Source organism: Sinocyclocheilus rhinocerous, unplaced genomic scaffold (assembly GCF_001515625.1).
Source record: "Sinocyclocheilus rhinocerous isolate Xijiao unplaced genomic scaffold, SAMN03320098_v1.1 scaffold299, whole genome shotgun sequence".
NCBI lineage: Eukaryota > Metazoa > Chordata > Actinopteri > Cypriniformes > Cyprinidae > Sinocyclocheilus > Sinocyclocheilus rhinocerous.
Genome location: NW_015652998.1, coordinates 1,156,879 through 1,176,853, shown reverse-complemented (window position 1 = coordinate 1,176,853; position 19,975 = coordinate 1,156,879). Strand labels below are relative to the sequence as shown.

The 19,975-nt window shown below is 37.0% G+C and overlaps 2 protein-coding genes and 2 pseudogenes across 2 annotated transcripts; 2 read left to right on the top strand and 2 right to left on the bottom strand.

Moving 5' to 3' along the window:
- Positions 1-1,078: 1,078 nt before the first annotated feature.
- LOC107715339 (transmembrane protein 151B-like) lies at positions 1,079-9,546 on the bottom strand. Its single transcript, XM_016521441.1, has 2 exons — positions 8,889-9,546; positions 1,079-4,375 (listed from the first exon to the last, which is right to left on the bottom strand). Exons 1-2 carry the CDS (start codon positions 8,946-8,948, stop codon positions 2,750-2,752), a joined length of 1,686 nt encoding a protein of 561 aa, XP_016376927.1. The 5' UTR covers positions 8,949-9,546; the 3' UTR covers positions 1,079-2,749.
- Positions 9,547-10,440: 894 nt separating this feature from the next.
- On the bottom strand, positions 10,441-12,212 carry LOC107715288 (putative transcription factor Ovo-like 1; annotated as a pseudogene).
- Positions 12,213-14,001: 1,789 nt separating this feature from the next.
- LOC107715287 (transmembrane protein 223-like) lies at positions 14,002-15,932 on the top strand (annotated as a pseudogene).
- Positions 15,933-16,484: 552 nt separating this feature from the next.
- On the top strand, positions 16,485-19,301 carry LOC107715254 (proto-oncogene c-Fos-like). The gene is made up of 5 exons (XM_016521338.1): positions 16,485-16,542; positions 17,047-17,165; positions 18,356-18,592; positions 18,974-19,081; positions 19,161-19,301. Exons 1-5 carry the CDS (start codon positions 16,485-16,487, stop codon positions 19,299-19,301), a joined length of 663 nt encoding a protein of 220 aa, XP_016376824.1.
- Positions 19,302-19,975: the final 674 nt, after the last annotated feature.

Here is a 19,975-nt window from a genome sequence, read left to right as displayed (position 1 = left end):
CCATCCTGCTATGAACATATTTAAAATTTCAACCCATAATTGAATAATGTAATTCTGCTCTGAAAATGTTTCAGTATTTGTTGAATGCATGGTTTAGATGTTTGACTTACCAGGTCTGGGTTGTGTCCTTTTATGCAGCACTCAGTCACTGACTTCCTCTATTATTTGTCAGCAGAGCAGAGGCAAGTGCTGCCCTGTCCTTCAGACACAGATTATGAACAGAGGGAGGGAGAGGAAGAGAGGATGACATGCCTTGCAAGGTAATTCCCTGCAAGATTCCCAACATTCCATACAGTTAATCAATTATAATATCATTTAAACCTATATTCGGTTTTACACCATTTTGTACTTTTCCTCATAATAACACTTAAAATGTCCCAAGGTTATATTGTAAAAACCACCACTAGGTAGAGCCATTGGTCAAACATATGTGATTTGAGCCTGCCTGGGTAGTGTGGTGAGATCACTGGCCACACATTAAGCATGACATTTGCTCACCTACAGTGAAAATCCCAAGAAATTCAAAGCACATTGTTAAGAAGTGCAAAATTATTATGGATTCAATTATGTAACCACAGAATATATATATCAGTTTCACTGTTCATCAAACACTGTTGAGCATGTCTCCAACAAGAGTGGAGGTGTTTGATTCAACTGCATTGATTCAACCTTAAAAACAACTCTGGTCATTAGCCTAGAGTTACTGAGACTAAATCCAGAATTTCACATCATTATTAATTAGTACTAAAGGATCATTCAAAGTCAAATGAAGCATCTATGACTTTCAGGTTCTATCAAAACTCTATAAAACATCTGAACACTGTACTATGACAATGTGAGTTAATATTGCACACACTGCTTGTTGTGATAATTAAGGACATCTTTTAATATATTATCTTCTGTGTTGTTCATCTGTAGCTGCAAGTTACGTAAATAAGTAAAAAAAAAAAAAAGAATAAATAATAATAATGCAGCAGTTTTAATAAAATACATGAATAAATAATAATAATAAATCACTCACTCATTGAACACATTGTTAATGGTTTGACTTTATTAATAAGAGCATCATAGTCATGGCCACTGTAATCAATTCCTCATCGCTGAAAGATATGCTAGTGCTTGTTGAAGTTTTAGCAATAACTTGATTAGTAGAAATCCTATACAAACAATAGAGGGATGCTCTTGATGTGTGCTTTGGACTTAACCTTTTTTTAATTATTAATATCCTCTCCATGTGCAAGGCTGTGTTTATACATTTGTTCCTTCAGTGTTTTCAAGGACATCTTATTTTAACTCAATCCCTGCACTGTTTATAAAGTAGGTGACACTTTGTGCTTGTACTGAACTACACTTATATTTTTAATCTTGTTTGCTGTTCTAATCACCGATGTGACTACATGGGATGGTGGATTGTTGCACTACTTTGTATCTTGTGTTGTCTATTTTATCTATTAACAATAGTTGTATTCAACTGAAACAAGCTTAACCCAATAACTTTTTTAACATTCTAACAGTCTAGGAAGGAAGGAATATGGAGGCCTACAAATGGATTGATGGATGTCCCAAAAACCTGAAATCAAGGACAATGGTTTTATAAACATACTAAATTATGTTAATGAAAATCATTTCTGTGAGGGTTAGGTTTAAGGGTAAGGGATAGAAAATACCATTAGCTTAGTATAAAAACAATAGAAGTCAATGGAAAGTCCCCATCATGATAGAAAAACAGATGTATGCAGGAGAATAAAAAGGAATACATTGAGTTGCTGAAAAGATCTACTTTCAATTGGCTGCAGTAGACATGAGGTTGACATAAGAAACCTCTAAGGCAGAGATAAGTAAAGTCATAAGCACTGTGCTTCTAACAGGCAATTAAAAAGAACAAGAGATTAAAATAAGTCATTAGCCAGGACAGTGGATTAAAGCACAGTTTCAAACAGTGAGGGATTACAATTCACCAGCCTACATTCACTCATTGATCTTTTACCATTCCTTTTTATTAGGTCTATTATTATTAGATTTTTTTTTTTACTTTTCCCCCTGAGGACCATAACATTTTGTTTTCTTCAACTCTACCTTAGTAGTGAATCTGAATTGTGATTCTTGCTTCTTTCTAATGTCTATTTAGAACTTCAGTAAATGCAGTTCACATCTCAGTCCCTTTTTCCATAAGATACTTGTATGTTGTTGACGCATGGATTTACAAAACTACACCAGCATGGGCTTTTTCACGTTAATGTGGAGTTGCAAAAACTGCTTCGCAATGTTAAAAGCAGGTTGCAGACACCAAGTTTTTCATGTATAGTACATTACTCCCATGGTCAAAAGGAGGACACGCTGATCTTTTAGTTTGTTATGGACATGATATGCCAGAGATTTCAATAATAGGACATTAAGATCGATATAGGACACTGATGTTCCATGCCTATCAGTATATTCTACTAGGTATGTACTACATATATATATTTATGGTCAGTCTGTATCAAGTCAGTCGACATGGATATGACATGACCGATGTATATTATTTTCATTTCAATCCCTACAACATTCAAGAACAAATTCAGAGTTGCTTGTCAGTGTTACACAGAGACACAAATCAGTCTCTTCAACTTTTCTATCCTGGTTCTGGTACAATTCGCCTCTCTTCCTCGACTTCTCAGTCTCCTTGTCTCCTAACTGCACCCAGATGTCAATCTGCCTCTACTTTTCAAAAACCACTTAAATCCTTCTTTACATCATATTGGTTCTTTTAACCCGTGTCAATGCCATGCCCCCCATGACAGCTCTCTTCCCCGTGAATGATTAACACGGGAAAGTACAGAGCATCTTGGTAAGTGGGTGGCCTGTCTCTCCCATCCTCCCTGGCCTCTCCGTTCTCCCTCTCCTCCACTTGTTCCTGGCCTGTCTCCTCTACGTCGTCACCTTCTAGCCCCTCACTCTCTAACACACCTCTCCTCTCCTCATCTGGCACTCTAAACCCAAGACCAAGGAAACCCCCACCACCCTCTTCCACACGGCCGCCCATCCCACCTCCGAGGCTTCTCGAGTGAAACAGGCAGGGATGGCGGCTTCTTGCAGTATGCAACCGGCCGAGAGAGAAACCGCTGCGACTAAGGGAAAGCCTACCGCTGGGTCTAATGGGAAATGAGTTTGTCCCTGCAGCCATGTTCCCTCTAAACCAGGAAGGGAGCGAAGAGCTGCTTGTTGAGTGCCGGCACCTGGGGCAGCTCTGAAGGAAGTAGCTAGAATTGCGTCGCATACGTGCAGCCATTGCAACCGACAACGGTGTGTTTGTATTCATATCCAAATCCATAAGCAAGGCCTCAGAGTAGCTAGGTACCATCTGCTGGTTACAGCGAATGTGCCATTCCAGTTCAGTCATATCCACTGTGTTGACCCGCGATATGACGCGCAGAGTGGGACCCCCAGTGCCATGCTCAAAGCCCGTACAGTAATTACCCGTCTCCGTATTATCATTGTCATTTGCGTCCTCGTTCTCGCCGAACAGTTTCTCGACGTGGTAGTGGACGTATGCAGTACGGTACTCGGCAATCACACGAAGAGGCCACGATAGCAGGAAAGCTGAGGCCAGCCAGTACACCCAGCGTCTGGTGTACCAGGGCGGTCGCGATGGGTCTGGGAACGCCAGCATGTGTTCCCGAAAGTCGACGTTTTTAAGGTGCATGCCCTCCCGTGCTTCCATGTAGTCGTCCAGACCCTCATTGTCCCCGAAGAAGCGTGCTCGCTGCGTGAGGTAGGCGGTCTCAGCGCGGGCGCTGGCGAAGCTGAAGCACTTGGTGAAGCGCAAGCGAGTGACAGGATGTTCCAATAGGCCCTGCAGCTCTTTCGAAACATCTTTGACACCGAGACATGAGTAATCAAACTCGGAGCTCGCTGCGTGCGTGTTGACCCGTTCATGGTACACCTGTGTAGTCGTATAGGCGTCTCCGTTTCGGTAGCGCGTCACCTGTCTGGTACGGCGTACGTAATGGTAGCTGATGGCCTTCCACCAGATGCAAGGTGTGGCTTGTTGCAACCGCTGTATCCTGTCATACACCTCACTGATTTCCACCTTAGCAAGGTTAGCTGTTTTAGAATAGCAGTGCCAGCACTCCACCAAGTAGACGATGTACAGCATGGCCAGGAAGGCTACAGGTATATAGACGTAGCCATTGGAACACGGGCTGTCATGGTAAAGTCGGGCATTACCTTTGTAGAAGTAGGCTTGCTCATCAAAAGTAATTACGGTGATGCGGTATAGGGAGCACCAGCCTAGCGTGCCAAAGCAGCCGTACATGAGCAGGGTGAGCAGCAGGCACTTCCAGTGGGACTCTCTGCACAGTGAGCCACTCAGGGACTGCTTGAGAGGACGCTGCTATAGGTGGGAAGAGGGAGACCAGATGGAAATATAGGAAGACCAGGGGACAGAGGGTTGTGCAGATGGATTAGAAATTGAATGGGGCAGGGTTCAATAACAGATGGGTTGGAGGGTATTGGACAGAATGGGAGTGAGTAGATGCCAAAGCCAAAAAAAACCCAAAAAAAGCAGAGGGGGCATGGTTGGGGGAGAACAGGAGGGAAGGAAAGAAAGAAAATGTAAAAATTAGTTCTGACAGAAATACACTTTTGATACATTGTGGATCAGTGTTTTTAAACTTTTTTATGCCAAGGATCCCTAAATATGATCCTTATGTGCAGGGGCGGCGTTTCCATATGGCAGAGTATGGCAGTCACATACCCTGGCCTTCCCTGCCCAACCCTGGTTGTTTGTTGCCATAGGGTTTTGTGAAACACTGCCACTGCAAAAATATAACCAATATAAAAAGGATTTTACTGTGTGAAAAATATTAAACATCATATAAATACATTTGTTTTTAAAATTATCATTGCCATTGTACAAGAACAAAAAAAAAAATGAAAATATATACAGTATGTACCTTTTTTCTACTCACTACTGAAATGATGTTATATGTATAAGAATACGAACAATTTCAATTCAAATATATTTTTATGGCACTTTCCACAATAAATACTGTTCTAAAAGAAATTCACTTTGCTTTAGATGACAATGGCAAAACTCCCTAGAAAGATACACAACTATCTTTAAAAAAATTGTATGTTGCAAGAAAGGAGAGACGAGCACTCACTTTTGCCTTCTTACTGTTAAACAACTAGGGCTGCCAATAGAATAATATAATAACTATTAAACTCATGATATCACAGCAGCCTATAGAAAGCAGAATGCCTATAATATATTATTACTTTTACATTTTAAATGCATTTTTAACATTTATTTTCAACCATATTTTTCTACAGACCCCCTAAGACTCCTTTGCAGCTTCCTGGGGGTCCCTAGACTCCATTTTGAACCCGTGTTTTAGATGATTCAGGGAACTAGTATATTGCATTTGTATTACAACATGCACAGCTGAGTGAAGCACAGTCTGCTATATCCACTCTGACATGCAGCAGAGAAAACTCGGTAATAGATCATTCTCCTGAGGGCTGAATATATTTCCTGGCTGCTCGTAACCCAAACCATGTCTCCTTTTAAAACGCTCTGTATGGCTGTGGAGGGGAAGTCTAGAAGCTTTTAAACATCACTGAGTGCATCATCTCGACTAAATGCATATGGATCTCTACTGCCTAGTCTGACCCCAGTGGCGGCTTGAGGTATTGTGGCCATATGGGCAAAGATGAACTGATTCCAAACTAGTAGGAGGGAGGAAAAAAACAAAACAAAAAAAAGGTATAGCACAAAAAGATAAGGTTTTCTATGGTTGGTCTGCAATCTTTTTTTTTTTTTCCTATTTTTGTCCTTTTACCCTGCTGTCTCTTCTCTAGCAACATCACATACACACTCTCTAATACACACACAGACACTTACACACATAAATCAGCTAATATTACGAGCAATGCCCTTGCTGTGAGAAACTGCAGCACTAAAAGCAGGCTGCAGCCCAAGCGTGGCATGGAGGCTGCGCTCCTCTTGGCAGGAGTTTAATTGTTCCTTTTACAAGGACAAGAGAGCAAACTGGGATGGGAGAGATAGAATCCATTAGGGCCTGCAGTGAGCTTTATGTGCACAAGCTATACGCATGTTTTTAATAATGGCAACATAAAGCATGAAACGTGATAATACAGCATATTACATAAAGGTAACACTCCCATACATACTCATATATACTTAATTTATCTATAATTTTATATGTCTGTAAATTTTGGATTACAAAGTCATTACTCTTTCAAATTTCAATAAAACATGCAACATTATCACAAATTAATTATTTATTCACTAGATGCTTTCATTGCACTGCATCTCAGAGAGGTGCAATTGCGGGAGTGTGAGAAGCTAGTGTTGGTACCACAAGAAAATGTTTCCTAAGAGATGTGAACGATATTCAGTGAGATTCAATACTGGAGGCTCATGAGGACACTTGCATAGAACAAAACTGCAGTTATGTATAAACAGTGGATCAAGTTAGCTTGCTATTTCAGAGCCACTCTAATAAGTTAAATAATTTAGATGCCACAAGAATGTCTGCAGTCATATGATCATGTGCATTTGAATGCTTTTTACATGAGAGGCATCGGTTGATGGGCAGAATCATAAAATCAAGCCCAGGTGTAGGTGTTTTCCTGCAAGTGTGTAGGAGTCAATGCATTATTTGCCCTCTTGGGAAAGGGGATAAGACAGCTAAAGCAAGTGGCTGTTTGTTTTTGCTCAGTTTACCTGCTAGTTGTGCATATAGTGTTGGGAACATTCTTATTCATATTCAGGTAAAAATCTTATTCATACATTTTTGTATGATCTGCTCACACCACACACTCTCAGAAAAAAAAGGGTACAAAAGCTGTCACTGGGACAATACCTTTTCAGCAAGTACAGATTTATATGTTTTTACCCCTAAAGGGAGCACATTAGTACACTGTAAAAATAAATTCCGTAAAATTTACGGTAAAAAAACGGCAGCTGTGGTTGCCGGAATTTTACCATAAAAATTACGGTAGCAACATTTTAGGTTTTACGGTTTTAACATAAATTTACAATTAAAAGAGAGCTGTCACTAAACAGAAATAGCTGCAGCTAAAAGTATTGATACGTTTGTAAGTGACAATGTAGCACAAACATTATGAAAACTCAATAATGAGTACAAAAACTTCCCCTCCCCCACTGTCTCTCAGTCTATCGATCGGTCTGTAACAGTATATGGGGGTAAACTCAGCAACTGAGGGTGTGAGTGAGAGAAAGAATCGAGAGAAAGCTTGTAACAGTCAAATAATGCATTTAAAGTAATGCAAGGCACTGTGCGTGCTGTTAGAAAAGTGTGTGTTTTAATTATTGGATTTTCTTTAATGAACTACACACTGGATGAATAACCGTCCAGAAAATAATGAATGCCCCCTGAGACCTGACCTCCAGTTATCTAAGATAAATGTTGTGAGCCAGGTGGGAAAAGCCAAAGTGAGAAAATCTAAGCACGAAGAAAGCCTAGTTTTCAATGCACATATTTAAGGTGATGTAGTTTTTTTAATTATAAAATATTTTCTTCTGTCCAACTTCATGTAAATAGACCACTTGCAGATTGGTTTCTCTTAAAGTGTCAATTTTTATAACAAACAGAAAAATCTGCTTACAAAAACTACAGGCAAAAAGCTATAGGAACCTATTTAGCCAATCATCTCTGTATTAGATGCATGATATCATTCTTTCTATCACAGATCTGGCACAAAATTGGGACCTAAAATCCTTTAATTTTCACTTAAATCGTAAATAAATGTTAAAAATTAAAAATAAGAGAGAAACAGGGAAATAATGGGGGTGCATTCTCATCTACTAGCTTTCATCGTTTCTATGGCAACATAGCATATAGAAAGGTTACAGGCCCCTCCCCTTAATAAACAGGCAATTGCAATACAGATTAAACAAAGTCAAATGTCTTATAGCTAAAGCAAATGTTTTTTCTCAAACTGACATATTAATAACACCTTCTTTAATGCACGAAGCAATGCAGGGTTCATGCACAGCATGATTTCACATAAGGGATTATTTTAAAATAATATTTTTTCAATGTGATTAATTCTCTGCTGTACCAATTTTCTTCACTTTGCAACCACATATGAGATAGCAATAAAATAGATAAATATGAAGGTGACTTTGAATGAACAAACAAACAAACAAAAAAACTTTTAATTGATCACACTACATTTAGTACTAAACAATTAAGAGCCATATAAATTATTTGCATGTAATGATTAATTGCTCGAATGTGTTTGTTACCTAGAAGCATCATTGTTCATTCATACTGGACACAGCTCATCTGTGTTATTTAGATTTTTTATTGTATTTTTTGTATATATAGGCCTTCATATATTTTTAATTTTTAACATTTATTTACGATTTAAGTGAAAATTAAAGGATTTTAGGTCCCAATTTTATTAGATTATGCCACATAATGTGAAGTTAGTGTGAAGTCTGTAAATGTAGTGTAATAAAAAAAAATAACATATTTTATTCTAGCATCAGTAAAAATGGATAGCAATCATTCACTTTCACTATAAATAAAACCTTTTGATTAATTTTCTTTCATTCTTGCACATTGTTGCCTACAGGCAAGAGAGCTAAAAAATTCTATCTTTTTTTCTAATTTTGTCTTTGATTGTATTAATGATTTCATAATGCATAACCTATAACAGAATGTTAAGAACAGTGTAGCAAAATATTTACAAAATATAAAATGTATAAAATAATATTTAAAAAATATTATTATATCTATGTCTATTATATTTTATTTTTATCACATTTCACCTTCTACATACTCATAAGACAAATGTAATACAACGAGAAGAAACTCATGGTTTTATTTACCAACATTTTCACGCCTTACCTCCTCCCTTCCGCCCCCATTCAATGTGGGCGCTTCTCCCGTCACCGTCACCCCTTGCATTTTTCACTAACATGTATTATCACGGCACACACAGTCCAGAATGAAAAATAGCACTGCGGTCCACCGTCAGGACCACTTCGTAACCTATTTCACCCCATCAGCGGCGAGAGCCACCGGGTTTCTATGGTGGCGACGTTCACTACACAAGAGCATCCCCCAAAAAAGATGCGTCCTTTCCTTTTCGTGTCTTAGAGGTTATCACGTCACCTAATGCCAATAGCGATTCTTCTGGATTCTAGTCCGGCCAAGGATCAAGAATAACGGGTAACTGTTGCGCTTGATTTCCCCTCAGCCTGTGTGGCAAAAGCATCGCAAGCTCGAGAGAGAGAGCGATGGCTGGATAACAGCGAGTGCATCATATTCGCAGTCGTTCTTGTCGAAGGCTGCCGATGTGTCGTAATCAGTGGCGGCGAGATTAACCTTTTATTATTTTCTCTACGTTTTAATTTGATGACAATCCGAAATGATTCTGATGAGAAATGATGAGATCCTTCCCGAGCATCTCGTATTTTCCACCTCAGCCTCCTAGTCCTTTCACCTGAACTGTCTCCTTGGGCTTCACTCTGACGTCATCCTTAAACGCGCCTTCAAATCCTAATAATTGGCCAGTTCGAACCAACCCGCTGACAGTGCGTGCATATGCAAGGTTACGGTTTTAAATATAGGTCCTATGAGTGGTTGCTTTTGTTATTGCCACAGTTAAATATAGGTCCTTTGAGGGGTCGTTTTTTTTTTTTTTTTTTTTACGGCTTATTTAATAGTCAGGAAACGTTTTTAACGTAAAGACAAATGGGCAACCCTTGTGAAAAGTAACTCTTAATTGTATCGAATGTGCACTTGTAGTGCACTTCAAATCTTTAAAGTAGCATAGGCCTATATATAAAAACGTAATGTATTTGCAGATCATTTAATAGGCTATTGATTAAATAAAATACCACTTTTTATTTAAAGAGAGTACACCTTCATGACTTTTTCTTACCACACTTAAGAACAATTTGTAATCATGTCAAATCAAAAGTTTTACTTTAAAGTAAGTCACTGTTTTAATACACTTATTTTGATGTGTACATGTAAAGTATTTAACTGTATACTGTTATTCAGTATTACATTTAAAGTAATAGGCTGTGTTTTAAATGTATTAAATTGCAACATTATTACAAATGTGTAATTACAAATATATTTAAATACATTTTCAATAGAAATTACATTACAGTATATATAAAGTATATTTTAGAACTTTTATGAAATTACACAAAGATGTACGTAAGTCCTACAGTATGTCAAAAAAGCTCTCTTAAGTTCAACTACTTACATTAATATAAATTTAAATGACAATACATTACAAATAACATGTAATTAAGTCTCCAAAAATATTACGTTCAGTTTAAGTATATTATTTGTATAAGTATTTTTTAAGTAGGTCTTAGCTAGTGTACAAACAAAGAAACAAAAACTTTTTTTTTATATATATATTTTTGTGTGTACTATGACTTCATACATTTTATACTGCTTCAGCATAATTTGTCATTCGATACAATACATCCAAATTATTCTCCTAATTCCAATAATTCTGTAAGCGATTTGGTTCTGCCTAGAATTACTGTACAAAAGTGCATGTGGAGTGGAGCAAAATGATTAATTAGAATTCATCAATAATAATAGGTCCTCTAATTTTTTCTTCAGCACTAAATTTGGGGGGTTTCAGGTTGAACACGGTGATGTATTATCTTCCACAATATGTGTCAGTTTATGGTTGCTTTTTGTCATTATCAGTCTCTGAGGATGTTCAGCTTGAAGATGATTCTGCAGACCGTACCGTGTCTGTGCAGTCAAGCCACACTCCTCACACACAAACAGTTTGTCCCTATACGCTCTTTGTAGGCGTACTGTTGAGTAACAGCATGGATCTTCTTCAGGTGAGACTCTAAAGAGCAGCGCTGAGCGAAGGCTTTAACACACATAGTGCACTTATAGGGTCTCACACCTGTTGTAGGTTGAGAGGAAAGTTAGATATTAAAATATAAAAACTTAAACATGTAGCCTAAATATATTTATTTAAATGCAAACTTACCAGTATGAGTACGTACATGCCTCTTCAGGTCAAAAGCATCATTAAATCCTTTTCCACAGTGCTCACAAGAGTACTTTTTCATTTCACTGTGGCGTTTCAGCATACGTGCTGTAGTGAATATCTTCTGGCACACCTGGCAGGATAACACTGATGCAGCAGGAGGAATATCTGCTAATTTGTTTGTATTATCTGGGATGACTGGTAGAAGAGATGGGATATTACCTGTAGTTATCTGAAAATGGAGAACAATGGAAAGAGATGTTCTTTACACACACACACACACACACACAAACATTACAAAATGTGTGTTTTAAACCAAAAGGATTCTCAGCTCACCTTCATCTTTGAGCGCAAGTAAGGCACTCTTTGGGTCCTCATGCGGCATTCTGGCTTGTGATCAGGTTAACTCTGTGCAGTAGAAGATGGCAGTTGTGCAGACAAGACATGGAACTGAACCTGTAGAAATGTGTTGTTTTTTTGTGCAGTTGTGAAGCAGGAGTAGTCTGCAATGCTGCCCTCAGAGACTTCGTGCACATATGGTGGAAAAATGGACTCTAAGGAGCAGCAAGAGCAAAGAGATTTTTAAGTCGAAACAGAGAGAGATCAACCGATTTTGACTGGCCACTGATTTCAGATGTGTTTATTTTCATTATTATTATTATTTAATACAAAAGTATTAAGTTTTTAGTATTATTTAATGCATGTAAACATTCAACAAAATAACAGAGCCTATATCACAAGCCACCACAATATCAAGTCATTTGTAAGACATTAAAAATATTAAAAATATATATAATAAAATACAACTTGGCACACAAAATACCTCATCATAACATTTTAGATAATGAGAAACTAATTTTATTTGTGTTTACTCTAACTGCATTTGTCAAGTCATCTGTTTCCAACAACAACCATGGTCAATATAAAATTAATTACGTAATAAAGTAAATATGCATTAAGTATTAAATTATGTTTACTCCCCACCCAGGTACAAGCGAACATGAACGAGACACTCACCAGGTATGTAAACGTCCCCTCGCGCGGAATCCGGGATCTCACTCCAGCTTCTTTTTTCAGCGGCAAAGTTCACTTTTTTTGACAAGGAATGCGCGAGGCATTTTCGAAAAACCTAGCAAATGATTTATGTTCGTCTAAGGTTCTAGAGATGTTTTTTTGAGCGGATCCTCTCGCAACTTGCAGTTCTACAGTTATCCACAATTCAACTATCGCTTTCCAGTTAACAAGGAAACAGCCTGGTGAGGTTGCGCATGCGCAGAAATATAACGGCGCAGTGCAGGTAGCCTGCAGGTAAAACTATGGAGACAGATCAGCCTCAAAAATAACTCATTTGCAAAACAAAATTCATAAATGCACAGCACAATTTACATTTACAAAATCCGATTCGTAAATTCAAAACACAATTCATAAATACACAAGTAAAAGCATAAATATTTCCCCAAATGCTCACACAAATGCATCTTACCTAAATAAATTTAAAATGTTTACACAAATATGTATATACAAATTTCTTGAATTAATTTCCATCACACATTTATGAATGATGTTACATGTATTTATGAATCGTTGAATCTGCTCAGCAGAGTTTACACGTCACGTTTTGGTAACGGTACGGTACGCTTGGAACCCCAACCGAGGTGGTACTAAAAAAAGTACCAGGTACCAGGTACTGTACCCAGTGGAAACCCCCCCAAAAGTGAACCGTACCGAGCCGTACCGTGCCGTACCATGCAGTGGAAAAGCGCCAAAAGTAAGGTTACTGTAACCTTAATGAGAAAAGTAAACAGGTTACTTTGCACTGTTTTAAATATTACAATGTTCGTGTTTTAACACTTTAATGTAATTTTAGTCCGTTTATCAACTTTTTAAAACATGTCTTCAGGTTTACTCATACTGTAGTAGAGTGTGGGTCTGCTCCTTTGTTTATGTAGGCTTGTTGTCTGTGGAGGTGGGTGTGTGTTGTTAGGCTGTATTGCTGTAATAGTAGCTTATCAGCAGGGGGGCAGGCGTGTCCTGTCGCATAAATTAGGCTACTAAATTTTTAAAACACTGTTAGTCATTTTAAATAGATGGGTTTTTCATATTAATAAGAGGATTAACTAGCGCTTTTCACGTTGCTACATTAGACAATACACTTTGTAACCACTGTAATGAGTTTAGTTTAGCCTACATCAAAACTTTGTATGCAAATTAGTTTGCAGCATATATTAATGTCTCAAAAATCTGATAAAGAGTGAACAGCCCTCCCGCAAACATACACACAATGAAAACACAAACACACCTGTAATCTCTGTCTGTTTCTAAAGTAAACTGTGAACATGAATACAGTCTGTTTTACAGACACAATGTGTCCGTGCTCTTTGTTGATGCTGCATCAGTGGATATAGGTATATAGGCAGCCTACTTTTGGACAAAGTTTATGTTTATACACAGCAGGAAAGCAGGTTTGCATGGAGACCGGGTCACTCTTTTTACTCTAGTGAATATTTTAGAGTAAAGCCACTTCCAGTACAGGCATACCTTCCTGTACAAAATAAATGTAAAAAATAGTGGAGCATGTCACAGTCTGGCTTAACAGCCCATTAAAGACCTTTCAGCAAAATGTAGCCTAATCATTAAAACAATTTTGAAACAGCAATTATATGAAAAAAAAAAACATTGTTTTGTCCAACATTTTGTAAGGAATAAATTGCGTAAACATTTTATTGTATTATAAAAATAGGGCCTATAATAAAAATTTCTATAGGCCTATTTTATAAACTTTCATACAAAAGAGCTACAGAACACACACACGACGACTTCCCCTCAGTAAAAATGTAAAGCTTACCCAGATATTTACAATTATTCTGAATATTTTATTAATAAATAACAATAAACAATGAATGAAAAAAAAATTTTTGTGAAGATTTAGAAAAACGGAGAAACGTGAACTGGACCAATTGGACAAATGAGGCTTCCGTAGTTTAAAAGAGCACAAACATGGCGTCGACCTGGTGCCGTTCAAAGCGCTCAGCGTGTTAGATAATATTATAGAGTCAAAACATACAGAAATGTGTCATGTTTGAAATGTCAGTATCTCAGAGAATTACTGAAAATTAAGCATTTTATTCAATCATGGGTATTCAGTGCTTGTTGTTCGGTCTAAGGTCCTGTCGGACAATTATTTTAGCTTATCGACTGACAGGTAACGTTAACGTTATTCAGTCTTCGAGAGCGTTCGTGTTTACAGCGACCCAGATCGTTAAAGTCAAAGATATCACAAGCATCTTAAATCCACTAAGTTGCCACGTTAGCGCGATTTCAGTCAGGAATGCCTATACCTTCACCTCTACTGCCATCGCAAAGGACGTGATTCTCTTCGAACACGACCGGACGCGGTTTTTCAGACTTTTGGCCATATTTTGTACTGGTCAGTTTCTATTTTGGGCATATCTTGCTCACTTTGCTTTCACAAGTCTTAGGGACACTAGAAAAAATAGTGGTGAACCACAAAAGGTCAGAACTGAGTTAGGAGGGCTTTTCAGTTTTGATATGAACCTTGGTTCAAATGCCTGGAGGTAACGTTATGGATTCACTCTTGGGTGCCTAATTATTGGTAAGCCCTAACTCTGCTTTCTGCATTTTTTATACAAGCATCCTAAATCCACTAAGTTGCCACGTTAGCGCGATTTCAGTCAGGAATGCCTATACCTTCACCTCTACTGCCATCGCAAAGGACGTGATTCTCTTCGAACACGACCGGACGCGGTTTTTCAGACTTTTGGCCATATTTTGTACTGGTCAGTTTCTATTTTGGGCATATCTTGCTCACTTTGCTTTCACAAGTCTTAGGGACACTAGAAAAAATAGTGGTGAACCACAAAAGGTCAGAACTGAGTTAGGAGGGCTTTTCAGTTTTGATATGAACCTCGGTTCAAATGCCTGGAGGTAACGTTATGGATTCACTCTTGGGTGCCTACTTATTGGTAAGCCCTAACTCTGCTTTCTGCATTTTTTATGTATTCTAGCTCTCTAAATATGATTTTTTTCTGTTGTTGTAGGCGGATGAATTGTTGGCGTGGCAATATTGTTCAGCCGCCGTTCTGTGAGTCGTGTAATTCTGCATAAGGGAGGTGGAAAAGTCACAGTATCTACACAATCACCACTGGGACCTCTCAGAGCTCACCATCTAACTGTGCTCATGCGCACAGACAGGAATCACCTTCATTTATCCCATTTAAAATCAAATGGTACAAGTTCTACTTCCTTTTGGACAAAGAAGGGACACTGAACAACTCTAAACTATTTGACATTACTGTTAGGGCCTACAGACCCTTATGATATGTCATTTATACCCCTTTGTGTCTGCGGTCCACTGTGGATGTATCATACATCTGCTATTAATTTTGTTTTATGTTGCCTTGGGAAAAAAACAAGCACTGAATTTAAAAGAGGAATAAACTTAACTTTTCTGTTCATAATAAAACTTTTTACCTGGGATTTGTGCTGACAAGCTTATTCTGAATTATGACACAGATTTAGTCATACGAGTCTGACTAAAATGAAATTATAGTTCTGTCTTTGCATTTTTTTTTCAGCACCATTGATGTCTGACTCAGTTAAGTAAATAATAATTGACGATGGGCCATTGAATTATTAGAAAATAATGCACACCCCAGGTGGTAATGCGAAGCCGGAATGACCGTTACGCCTTGAGTGTGCATTATTTTCAAATAATTCAATAGAACTGGGTAGGGAACAGATCGAATCAATTATTCCACTTTTACTAAAGTTACCACACCTCAAGACATTGTTCAGATGTTGTATTTCAAGACATTTGTCAGGTTTTTGTCCTTTAACTGCTCTTGTTTGTAGGACTAATTTCTTATGCATCTCATCCGACGCCTCCGTTGCTAATTCTAAAATGTAATTTTAGAGATAGTAGTAATTAGAGAAAGAGAGCGAGTGTGTGTCTCTCAACAGTGTTCACACATTAGAACGTCTGTCAGCCAATCAGATTCACGCATTCAACAGCCCTGTAGTATAGTTTCAAATATTAAATATATATTTATAAATCTATCTATCCGTGTGTGTGTGTGTGTCAAGACATTTTTAGGGTTACTCTATTGACCAAATGGTTGAACAAAATGTGCATTTTACTTAAAAGATTAAAATATGATATTTTCAAAAAAGAATACCCTGACACACAGCCATGGTGATCTAAAAAGAATTGATTTGGTTGATAAAAGTTATATATAATATAAATATTTTAAAATAAAGTGTATGCCCCATGCACAAAAAAAAAAACTGAAATAAGTGTAATTAAAAAAATATTTATTTATTTTTTAATTTCTTCTGCTTGAAGTTCTCAAAGAGTTTTTCCAAGTCTTTTTTTTTCTTTTCTTTTCTTTTCTTTTCTCATGTTAATGTATTCTTGAAGACAGTACAGACCAGCCATGAAATGAGGCATGTATCTGTTCTCTACCCCGTTCAGTGATTCACGGATGTCCTACCAGTTCTGCAACGGTTGGATTATTCATACATTTCAAACCGATACGTCACTTGGCAGAAGATGTCTGTAAGTGAAATTCAACATGTGAAGGGTGTGAGTTATGGAAGCTTCTGTAGCCCTCAAACCTCATGTGTTAAACTTACGATATTTACTGGGTTTTCTAGTGAATATAATTTCAGCGACAGTTAGTTGGCGCTATTGGCAAGAAGGTCTTCATAAGTAATAGCCATTAGAGAGGCACATTAGAGCCCACAGAGGAGAAAAGGCGGTAGATTGGAAACGATAGATGCTCCAGTGTTGGGGAGGAGAGAGCGTGGGTGTGAGGAGGCGCTGAAACACTTGAAGAAAAGTTGTAGCACGTGTTTTGGTTTATTTTTTCATCATTCGTTCTGATGGATTTATCATAGTTGTGTCATTTTTCTCCTACCGAATTTGTCCCTTTGTGGGCCTATTTCAATTAACAGCACGGGAGATGGGTTTTAGCGAACTTAACAAACAGAAATAATATGAACTCGAAGAATACAGATCGGGTTTGATCATAATGAATCATAATGAAGGAAGAGAATCGTTTTATCGTATGTATGATTCCCAGATTTCTCCAGCATGGATGGACCCGGATAATTCAACGGCTTTTCCGGTACGTTTATATATATATATATATATATATATATATTATATTTTTAATATTTAACACATTTTAAAAAATATTTTAATGTATTTTCGTATATTTTCTTCTCTATATTTCTACTAATGTATATTTATTTATTTAATTTTCTGTGTTTTTTTTTATATTAGTGTTACATTCCTATTATATTCCTGTTATATTATATTCCTACTTGTTTCACTTCTGTTTCAGCTTTTATAACAATTTCTTACTATGTGTAAGTAAGTTGTTGTTTTTTAGCATGTAAGTTTGGCAGTGTTATTTTTTAGGATTACTGATAAACTACTGTTGTGTGATTTGCATTATTTATATTTGTTATTTATTTTAATTTTAGTTAAATGATGTCTGAATTTATTATGTCTGTATAGGCCTTTTATGAAGTTTTTAGTTTTATTTAATTTGAGTTATTTTAATACTTCAACAAACGAAATGATATATATATATATGTGTGTGTGTGTGTGTGTGTGTGTGTATGTGTGTGGTTGTACATACATATATATGTAGTTGTTTTTTTGGTGTCTGACTTAGTGTTATGTTAGAATCATTATTATACTCTTATACCTTTTGTTCTTTAATATTTTGAATTGTTTTTAGCTTTATTTTTTGTTTTTCATTTAAATGTTAAGTTTTGAAATTTTGCTGTATGCATTTGTCATTTTTATTTAATTTCTTTATTTTTTTAAATGTGTATAAGTAGTATTTATAAAGTTTTAGCTTTTAGTTTTGGATCTGTTTTTAGTTGTTTTAATACTACAATTGATTGCTTCTGTTGTCCTCATTTGTAAGTCGCTTTGGATAAAAGCGTCTGCTCAATGACTAAATAAATAAATAAATAAATTCCACCTCTACTGTGTAATTCTGCACTATCATGTATGTCTGCACTATGTCCGTATTTTCTTCTGCACTGGAAGCTCCTGTCCCCAAGTCAAATTCCTTGTGTGTGTGTAAACATACTTGGTAATAAAGCTCTTTCTGACTTCTGACCGACTTCTGTATATTTTCAAAATCAACTAAATCAAACAGAAGAAATACAACAGGACAGATAATAATTGTTCAGTATTGTGAAGATGAAAAATGTTTTCATCTGCAATTCTTATAATTGTTTTTGAGCCTAAATTTGTATAATTGTTAACATTATTTAATAACAAATTCATTTATTGCAGAATCTTACTGAGGACACTACATCCAGCCCAAATCTTGATGTAATTACATCTAGTCCAGATCTTCAGTGGCTTCTGCAGTCCTCTCTATTTTCCCAATCAGAGGCCACCTTGGGAACATTTTCCTCATTCGCACCCACCACCATGCCCAACTGCCCCTGTTTGTCACAGTGCTCCAGTCCTGACCCGTCCTGTAATGGAGCAGTGGGGGACAGTTCAGTAGGACATGCTAACAAACATGTAAGTTACTGATATTTCTGAAATGTTCAGAGTTTAGAATGCAGAATGTAGTGAAAGTAAAGTTCCGGTGATTCATTCATTATGGTAAAAGAGTGAAATGACTCACACCTGAATCACAAAGGGGCATGAGGAGTGAGTCAGCGCTGTAGTATTTGAGCGGGAATCTTAAAGCGCATGGTCAGATGGATGGATCATGTTGTCATTGGTGCCAATGGATGAGTAACAGGAACAGCATATTTGGAATTGGGTAGAATTGCTGTGTGTATGTTTTTTTGATATCATTCATAAGATGGCAGCACCATCACCCTTTTAGACTGAATCTTGGTTCTTAAATGAAATTTGGAATTGCCTTGCTAACACCTAACACCTCGGCCTTTATAGATGTCCTCTGAGGAACTTGACAGGATAAGGATCCGCAGGGAAAGGAACAGAGTAGCAGCCGCCAGGTGTCGGGACCGTCGTCAGATGCTTATATACACATTACAGAATGTGAGATTAGTACTTATTTGTGCTATAAACCATGTTTAGCCGTTAGCCGTGTGTCCTGAGCTTGTGCTTTCTCTTCCAGGAGACGGAGCATTTGGAACATGTGAAGACACAACTGGAGGAAGAGATCGCTACTCTTGAAAGGCAGAGAGAGAGGCTTGAGTTGGTTTTTGAGGCACACATGCCCATCTGCAAGTTAAATGACCCAAACCCAGAATACTGATGCTGGTCATGTTTAGTGCTGAGTCTGCTGGTTCAGATCAGCTGTGGATTATATAACATAATAAGCGTATATTTGTTAAAGAAAGCGAAATGTTAAAATATATTTCAGTGATACCTTGATAATTATTGTATTGCATGCACATTTCATTTGACTTGTTTTCAGAATAAACCACAGTTTCAAATGTCGTTGTTACTCTATCAAATGTTTTTGTACCATGGGTGCAGCAGCAGGTGTGGACCTTGGTTGGGTGCCAGCTCTATAAATTATATGTTTATTACTTAGCTAATATGTATGCTGTTCAAAAGTACAGTAAAATCAGTAATGTTGTGAAATATTATTACAATTTAAATGAATTGTTGTCTATTTTAAATTTATTTTAAAATATAATTATTCCTGTGATGGCAAAGTTGAATTTTCAGCAGCCATTACTCCAGTTTTCAGTGTTTTTCAGAAATGATTCCAAAACTGTTGCTCAAGAAACATTTATTTTACTATCAATGTTGAAAACGGTTGTGCCACTAAATATATTTTTGTGGAAAGCTATATATTTTTTCTGCATTCTTTGATTAACAGAAAATTTAAAGGAACAACATTTATCTGAAATTGAATTTTTGTAACAATAAGTCTTTACTGCCAATTCAGTCCTTGCTTAATAAAACTTGCTTAATTTCTTT